The sequence below is a fragment of the Ambystoma mexicanum genome, chromosome 11 (assembly GCF_040938575.1).
Source record: "Ambystoma mexicanum isolate Mex_15411 chromosome 11, UKY_AmexF1_1, whole genome shotgun sequence".
Classification (NCBI taxonomy): Eukaryota; Metazoa; Chordata; class Amphibia; order Caudata; family Ambystomatidae; genus Ambystoma; species Ambystoma mexicanum.
The window spans coordinates 1,181,943,157-1,181,952,666 of NC_090934.1; the positions used below are offsets into that span (position 1 = coordinate 1,181,943,157).

The following is a 9,510-nucleotide window of genomic DNA, read 5'->3' on the forward strand; positions in this document are numbered from 1 at the left end:
GAACGCCCCCGAAAGCACGCCCTCCTGTGGAGCGGGTACCTCGGGTACTGGAACATCCAACAGACACATCATGTCCAGCACCTGGTCATGAAAAGCTCTGATAGAGCGGGGCTGGTCTTCGCTGTCCTGATTGCCCTGTACATCATCCGATAAGTCTGGATGAGGATCAGTCACATCAGGCACCACAATCACTTTGTCCACTGGGGACACTGGAGGCGGGGGTGGAAGAGTAGGGGGAGACCCAGCCGGTAAAGGCGGCTCTGGCAGAGGCACAGGCAGCGTAGCCAGGACCATTGGCGCAGATGGGCATATCTCCCTAAACAGGCCCTTAAAGTACTCCTTCATGGGGTCGGAACGCATACATTTTTGAAACTTTCTGAAAAAGGCGTCCTCCGCCGATGTCTTAGGCGTGACAGGAGGAGGCCTCTCATGAGGAGGGTAATTCCAAGGGCGCAGGGGAGAGGGTTGCCAAGAGGGCCCTTCCCCGCTGTTGTCCACATAAATCAAGGGCGCCGATGCCGCCGGCAGCGAGACATTGTGCGGTAGAGGCATCCGAGCGTTCCAGTCATAAACTGGACGAAACGGATGTGCACGAGGAAACCGATGTTCACCTGAAAGAGCACCCCCTACCCTAAAGGCGTAGTAGTAAGGGTTGTATCCAAAATGGCCGCCATGGTCTTGGCGGGAACGGTCGCCATTTTCTTGGCACCTGAGGAGAACTGTGACATGTGTGGAAGTGAGGGAGGGGTCCCCACAAGTGGGTCAAGGGTCTTCATTTTAGCCTTAACACAAGGAACCTCGGCCGAGCCGGTACTGTGTGGCCTAGGATGTTTTTGTGACATGCTAATAGCTAAACTAGCCTTCGCAGGAAGGACCTCGGCGCTGCTGGTGAAGGAGGGATTACGGTTCAAAACCTCACTCCTTGCCCCTCAACAGCACTGGGGTCACCGCAAGAGTGGGAACGATGAGGAACACGTTTCACCGACAAGGCCTTAACAGGCCTCTCAGAACTGTTGGTCACCTTAGCCTCTAAACGAGCGACTTCGGAACCGCGTCCGGTAGAAGCCTCTTCACGCCAGGCCTCGAACTTCTGTTCAGTACCTACCAGCCCAGCCGAGACCTAGGGGCGCACCCCGGTACAAATGAGGGAAGCTCCAATCAAAGAGGCCTCGGAGCGAGCTCCGGTACCCCACGACTCAATAGAGCTAGGTCTACAAACAGCCCCCACAGGAGGGCCCTCGGATTGTGATCCAGTGTCAACAGGCCCCTTACGGAGACCCTCGGAGAAACTTTTTAGGCCTAGACGGCACCTCAGAACACGCCCCGGTAACAGAGCCTTTGACGCTCCTCCCAGACCTGGAAGAACCCGGAAAGGAATCCCCCAGCCGGAGTGCCCTAAAAAGCAAAGAACTTACCGGGCGTTTCTTCTTCTCGTCGATGAAGGATTGGAAATGCGTAGGAGTGCGCTGAAACACCTCCTCCCACCGACGTTGGAGTGCCCAGACCGAAAAGGAATCGCAATAAAAACACGAGTCCCACCGGTGGTCAGGACCCAAACACTCTTAAAAAAAAGAGGATTGGCGATCCGCCCTAGCGAAGCGTCGCTGACAGGAAGAACAATTCGGAAAGTCTAGCTGAAAAGGCATAGACTATCACGCAATCGCAAGCGAGAGCCAGAGAGGAGGAAGCTGGAAGAAAAAACCTTCCGCAGATGCTAAGTGCATCCTGTCTCGAACGAGCGGAGAAAAGGACTGATGGGTGATGCGCGGGGTGGAGCTGAGATGGGCGGGGTTACGGCCGCGTGCAGTACCCCATGTAAAAGAGAGGAAGGACTAACATTTTTGCAAAATTTTGATGTTTTTACAAAGTGCTCCGGTACCGTCACACAGGATGGAGGAATGTCCCATAAGTATGGAGGAAAGGGGACGGGACGTAGGAGTAATGGCATCTGCTTATATGTACGTACTAAGTCTAAACATCTAAAATGTGCATAATATTATGGCCGTGTGGGGCCTCTTACTATGTCGCCTTCCCCCCTGGCACACCCCAGTTCTCTTCATGGTACTCGCCTCACCCTAAAGCGCCTAAAGGGGTGGGATAGGTTAATTTCCTTCCCAACAGCACCCTTTTGTGACTAGCCTTCTGAGGGTGGTCTGCCCCCTCCCTGCACTTGCCCCCCCCCTGTTTCTCCTTGCACTTGCCCTCCTGGACATCCTTTAGCACTTTAACACCCCTCCTCCAGCACTTCTCCCTCTCCACCCTCTCTCTATCCCTTCCTCTCCTCCCGATCCCTTTCTCCCTCCTGCACTTCTACACTTGCATGATCCGAATGTCACACGGCCTAGTAAGACCGTTTTTGTTGTTTTCTCTCCCCTGTCCCTCACCCTTCTTGTCTTGTGGTGCCTGGAAACACGTTTTGATGTATATGCACCATACATAATTTCAATACATAAGATAAATGAAAATAGGAGTCAATTGTGTTGACAGGGTGTGCTGTGTGGAGGACTTTTGAGCATGTACGATATGCATGAATGTTTAGTGGGTTTGTCAGTGAGTGGTCATGAGTGGAATGTGTATGAGGTTGTGTGTGACTTGTGGCTGAGAATGCGCAGTGCACCCGAGGAAGGATTAATGGTTCGGGTGAGGGCAGGAATGGTGACCTTATTGGATGATGTACCTTGTATGGTTCTTATCTGGTTGGAACAAGGCAAACATTCTCTCCCATGCCAGGCCCTAAAAGGCCCACACATGACTTGCTCTCATTTTTGTCGCCCTTTGCTCCGGGCGTCTGGGTGCACAGACACACACACACATCAGGTTTGCAGATGAGGAAATGGCGTGTGTATGCTGCAACCAATCATCAGCAAGCTTGACCAATATCAAGATGGCTGTTGCAGGTGTCTAGGACAGGGGCGATAAAGTATGCTATAGGATTGCCCTTTGTCTCCAGTGTAGCTTTTATACAAGCAGGGCTTGGGTGATTTGGCGGATTCTTTGGAAGTGCTTTTGGATCTGTAGGAGTGGATTGTACATGCTCTATATATGCTAACAAAACAAGATCTATCCGGTTCACAGCCAATCACTGGCTGGCTTGCCTCACATCCAGATGCGCACCACTGGTGAAAAAGGCAATCCGGATGAAGAGGACCGTAGGGTAAAGGGTGGCTATTATGCAGGCGGTGGTTGGGTGCTTTTCTTTGAATAAGTTGTTGAGTTTCCTGGATCCATTCCAAGTTTTGCCTCTATGAGAGAGTAGGTATGTGGACAATGTGGTCCCCATTTGTTTGGTTCTTTCAAATGGTTTAGGAAACGTGTCCTAAGAGTTGTTCCTGGCTTTGACGACCTGGTCATATCTTTCTCAGATCCTTGTGATGATGACTGGGAGGTCACTTTGTCATAATTGCCACTATAAAACATTTGTATCCAGTGCTCTCTGTGCCAAAAGTATGTCAGTATTGCCACTATAAAACATTGTCATGCTACCAGTGCCCAAAATATTCCAATCTTCCGACTGTAAAACATTTTCATGCGCTGCTCTCTAAGCACAAAATATGCTAGTGTTACCACTGTTAACGATTTATTTATTTATTTATTGCTTGCTTGTTAAACGCTTATACAATAAGAAAATACTGTTTCAAAGCGCCCAGAGGGCAGGGTGCGAGCAACAGAGGGAAATACTTTAAAAACACAATATTTAAGAGCAGTTGGGGGAAAAGGTAGAAGGAATGAACCTACTATGCCTTGTGAGTATTCAGGATGCGCAAATGCAGCAAGGAACAGGGAAGAGGGGGTAAGTGCTGGGGAGTCCGCGCTCATGGGTGAGCCACAGATGAAGTGCTAGGAATGTTGAGTGCTATACAGACTGGGGCCGCAGGAGGTGTAAGTGTGAAAGATTTTAGTCCACTACTCTTTCTTGCCAAAGTATGCCAGTATTTCCACCATAAAAAGATTGTCATGCTGTCCATGCCCAGAATATGCCAGTTTATGGATTATAAAACATTGTCATTTACTGCGCTCTGTGCCTGAGTTATGCCAGGACTGCCATTGCAAGCATTGTCATGCTATCTGTGCCTAACCATTCCAGTGTTACTATTCTAAACCATTTTCATGCATTGCTCTCTGTGCTCACAGTTACACTCACGCACATGTATTCAACTAGAACTAAACCACTCAAAGGTTGTGCTGGTTAGAGAATTCCACACCAGGCTCAGAGTCATGAAACAGACCATGTTTAGAATCAGCTTTTGTCTAATTTACTGACTACTAGCCTGTTGACATTCGTCACTTGCCATTCGATGCATATTAGTCAAGGAGAAGGAGTATAGCCAAGTCACTGAACAGCATGTAGTCAAGCTATTAAGAATGGTGCAGCCAAGTCTATGCGCCGCCGTGTGGCCAAGCACCAAAGGAACCGTTTGACCAATACACTGAGCCGTGATGTAACCATGTCACTAAGCAGGGGTGTGGCCAAGAGATTGAGAAGGTGTGTGTGCCAATCAGAGAGCTAGGAAATTAACATGCCAATGAGCATGGGTGTGGCCTTGTCATTTCACAGGGATGGGGCATAGTTACAAATCAGCGGTATGGCCTGTTGCATTGAGGAGTGTTGTGGCCATATTAATGTGCAAGGGTGGGGCCAGAGGCAAGCCTCTAAGTATGAGGGGAAACAAGGGAGTGACTTAAAAGGATGTGGCCAAATCATTGAGCAGGGTTTGGCAGGTTCACTGGGTGGGATGAGAGCAGGTCACTTTTAAAGCCTGTGCCCATGTCGCTTAGCACAGTTGGGCCAAACTGCTGCTCCAAAGAGGCACTAATAATGGGTTTGATTAAATCACTAAACAGAGGTGTGTCCAAGTCTCTAAGTAAGGGTGTGGCCAAGCACATCTCGTAACCATGTCCGATACACTAAGAAGAGACTTAGCCAAGCGGGTGAGTGCCCAAGTCACTGAGCAGGGATGGCATCAGATCACTGAGCCACATCAGTGTGGCCAAGTCACCAATCGCAGATGCCATCAAGTCACTCTCCTGCAATATGACCAAGCCGCTGGGATTCCTGATTATTGATCAGGGGTTTAATTGAGATTCATTTGAATATGCCAGATGTATAATTGTAAAATGCTTTCTGTGACCCAAATATGTCAGTATTGCCTGTGTAAATACATGTCCATGCCGTCTGCTGAACTTTGCCATGCAAGCAAAATTCCTGTACAAAACCTTTTCCATGATGAGATGAGTGGCCCCTTGAGGCCTGCCACACACCTTAGAAACCTCACGCACAGTCACACTCACACACACGTATTCAAACCCTCTCTATCTCGCTCTCACACACGTCTATAGTACATGTACACACACATACACACACTAGGACATGTTCACACCTTTGTTCAAACTCTGTAGCGGTGTTGAGGTTCTTCATCCACCCAGGTCTCACATACTCCCTCGAGGCCCTCTAGTGGTGGCGGCAGCAAGTTCGGGTGTTATGAGCCTTTACTCACCCCTACCTCTGCCTGACATGGCATCAAGCTGTGGATTGGGTCGTTATTCTGATCACACTAGTGGCCTGAGACAAACAGGGAGAGTGAAGGGTGAAGACGGTTTAATTGTGCGCTGCATGCTGGGTTTTGCCACGCGCATTGAGCGCAATGAAGGCTGGGAAGTAATTTCAAGTCTCTTGAAAGCCTTCACATGGATGTGCTCGAGTGGGGCCCTGAGCGGCTATCTCCCCCTCCCTGACCCATGTGCAATGCTGTACAGTGCTTTAGGCACACCAGTCTTTGCATTTACAACAATCTAAACGTGTACATATTTTTTGCAAATGCAATGAGTTAAGTTGCATCCTGGACCAAGGCAATGGCTGTCGCTTCTTAATAGAAATTAAATGTAAAAGTCACTTTGTGGGGCAGCTCCCAAGAATGTCCTATTGAATAGCCACCATTGTTCTATAGATCCCTTTTCTCTTGTCCTGCCACCCCCTACTGTCTCGTTTAACCTTCATCCCCCTGTCTTTTATGTTCATGTCTCTCACCCCTTCATCCCACCCTTCTAAATGTGTACCTCTGCAGCTTTGCTGAAAGCTAACGGTCTTGTTCTGTTTTTTAGAGCGAACAAGATGAGGCGCAGATCCAGTTGGCCGGGGGTGAGGTGGAGCTCCCAAAAGAGCTGGCCAAGATGATTGAAGAGGATGAAGATGAAGAGGACCACTCGGTCATTGGTCAGCTGACCAGCATGCAGAACCTGGATCTAGACTCGCTGAAGGGCAAAGCTCAGTCCACCCTGGAGGACATCAAGCAATCAGCTGAGAAGTGTGCGGTCATGTGACTCTGTCGTCGGGAAAGTCATGTGACCCCTCTTATTAACCATGTGACCCCCTGCATTCAGATGAGAAACGTGCTCGTCCTAGGAGCCCACTTCCTGTGTCCATTGTGGAGGATGTGACGTCCTATTCCTTGATCAAAGTTAATACTTTTTGGGGTGTAGATGGAATCTGAGTCAGCACTAAAGGTCTCATCCCTTATAGATCTTTTTTGTGACCAACAAGGAATTATCCCTTGTATTACTCAATGTTGTCTCCTGTAGTACAATACCCCAACAACCCCAGGCAACTAACAGTGAGCAGAGCCCCTCCCACAAATTGTTTAGGGTTGTAATGCTGTTTAAGGAAGCAGGAGGACTAGGGGATACCTCCCTGTTGCTGCTCGGGTTCATTGGAAGATCTTGTGTCTTCTTCCAAAGGCCATTCACAGATCCCTGCCTGATCAAAATGATCCGGCATAATCGCCATCACAAACACAGTGGGCTCTTGTCATGCCAAGGGCCCTGAAGCAGCCTGGTGCTGCAGGTGGCACTCTAAACATGAATATATAACATATCTAACTTTGGTCCATTGTGGAGGCTGCCACCTCTCAAAGCTTGGCCCTGCTATGCGGGCCGTCCATCTATACCTCGCCATCTTCAAAGCCATTATCTGATAACCATAAAGCCATTAACATCCTATTTGCTTATTTTTGCATTTTCTCTTTCAGCAATATCACTGGCCAAGTGCGTGGGTCACAGTTGCATTTGCAGTGGACCAGTCAAACACCAGAGATTGAAAGGAGACTACTACAACTCCCAGAGTCCTTGTGTGAATGTTAACAAGACACATGTTCATACATGTACTCAGTGTGGTTTGGGATCATAGCTGTGCTCTGGTTTTCCAGTTCCCACCTGATGCATTGTAGGATATCCAAGCATTCTTGTGAAGGAGAAAATAAGACCTTTCCTGGTCTAGGTGCACTGAGATGTGGGTTTGAAACTTGGGGTGAACTACCTTTGATCTCTTAGAACTGAACCACGCAAAGGTTGTGCTGGTTAGAGAATTCCACACCAGGCTCAGAGTCATGAAACTGACGAGGTTCAGAGTCAGCTTTTGGCTAATTTACTGACCACTGGCCTGTTGCCATTGGTCACTTGCCAGTCGATGCACATTAGTCAAGGAGAAGGAACATAGCCAAGTCACTGAACAGGCACGTAGTCACCCTACTAAGAATGGTGCAGCCAAGTCTATGAGCCGCAGTGTGACCAAGCACTTGATGAACCGTTTGACCAATACACTGAGCCGTGGTGTGGCCATGTCACTAAGCAGGGGTATGGCCAAGAGATTGTGAAGGTGTGTGTGCCAATCAGAGAGCTAGGACATGAAAACAGCACTGAACATGGGTGTGGACTTGTCATTTCACTGGGATGTGGCTTCGTTACAAATCAGCAGTGTGGCTAATTGCAACAAGGGGTGTTGTGGCCATATTAATGTGCAAGGGTGGGGACAGAGGCAAGTCTCGAAGCATGGGGGGAAACAAGGCAGTGACTAAAAGGAATGTGGCCAAATCATTGAGCAGGGTTTTGGCAGGTTCACTGGGTGGGATGAGACCAAGTCACTTTGAAAACCTGTGACCATGTCACTAAGCAATGTTTGGCCAAAGTGGTGGTCCAAAGATGCACTAATAATGGGTTTGATTAAATCACTAAACAGGGGTGTGTCCAAGTCACTGAGTAAGGGTGTGGCCAATTCACATTTGATAACCATGTCCGATACACTAAGAAGAGACTTAGCCATGCGGGTGAGTGCCCAAGTCACTGAGCAGGGAAGGCAGCAGATCACTGAGCTACATCGTTGTGGCCACGTCACTAATCGCAGATGCGATCAAGTCACTCACCTACAATATGACCAAGCCACTGAGGTCCTGATTACTGATCAGGGGTTTAACTGAGATTCATTTGATGGAACATGTGGCTTTTAGAATAACAGAAGCCCCTGGGATAACCATGCCACAGTTTGTCTGTCCGACCACCCTATGTCAATGTTCTGTCTTCTTACCAGGTGCTACTATAGCCCGAGAGATACCAACTTTTTTAGAATCCTTCTGCCAGCTCCCAAATATCTAGACTTGCGTTTGTCATTCTTTTTATGTGTGTGTGACACATGTGACATGGACAGAGAGCACTGTGGGCGCGGGGGTGCAACACTTCCGTAGATGAGCAGGATGGGGCGCTTTTCTGTCTTCGGGGCAGTCATGTGGCGACCCCCTTGACTTGCATCCCAGTGCCTGTTCCCCTCCCAAGTTAGGAAACATACCCAGTGAACTTCCACCTTCTCTAGAGGAAGCCCGGTTGAGCTCTCCATGGAACTTCCCATGTTGTTTTACCTGGTAGCAAGAGTGACCATGCTCAGACTGCAGTCCGTGTCGCATGTGTTGTATGTATTCAATAAAGAGAAACGATATTTTATGCCACGCTTTAAAGACTTCTTTACTGGCGCTCATTGTGGCATTGTGCTGAGTCTACCGCACACTCTAGAGGCATGCAGAGCAAAGGTGGGGAGACGACCACAAAAACAAAACGTGATGCGTGGATGGAAGGCTTTAAATTAATCACAACCACTGGCATTGCACTGCGTAAAGCTTTGTACCTTAGTATGTAGCCCACCTGCCAAATTACAAAAAGGGTCCAGGCCTATTCAAATCCACATTGGTCCAGCCACTAAGAGGATCAGCCGAGCCCGATTTTCCAATCCAGCTCTCTGTTACATGAGAACACAGGCGACCCCAAACTTTTGTCAGCCTTGTGGAATATGGCGCCCAGATCCCTGTGGTCACATCTGGCCCTATGTGGTTGGCCTTTTCAAAACGAATCCATTTTAAAACTCCCTTAACAACGAGACTCTCGCCCATTGGTAGCTGCAAAATGGATTTAAGCTAACTTTGTTCTGTCCTGCCCTCTTCTCCATCACCCCGCTACCACACCATGGCACATCCATGGAACCCCTGCTCACCCCACCCTCCCCCCGTCACCCCACTTGTCTTATCTGTGAGACACGTCCGGAGCCCCTGCAACTCCCCTTACCCCTCCCCACACTGCTCACCCCCTCCACTCCCCATTCCGATATTACACGTCCCCCTTCTGGCAATCCCCACCCATCTCACTTTCTTCTCCACGGGCTTGGTCCATCCTGTCCCCTTTTGCTGTCCATGCATT

At 49.0% G+C, this 9,510-nt stretch overlaps 1 protein-coding gene across 1 annotated transcript in view; it reads left to right on the forward strand.

Annotated features, from left to right (window-relative positions):
* The window catches only part of CPLX3 (complexin 3), a 212,171-nt gene extending 203,408 nt beyond the window's left edge, over positions 1 to 8,763 (forward strand). Inside the window, exon 3 of the mRNA XM_069624508.1 lies at positions 6,100 to 8,763. Coding sequence (XP_069480609.1) covers positions 6,100 to 6,318 — 219 coding nt within the window. The 3' untranslated portion in view covers positions 6,319 to 8,763. The remainder of the gene's footprint in view (positions 1 to 6,099) is intronic.
* Positions 8,764 to 9,510: the final 747 nt, after the last annotated feature.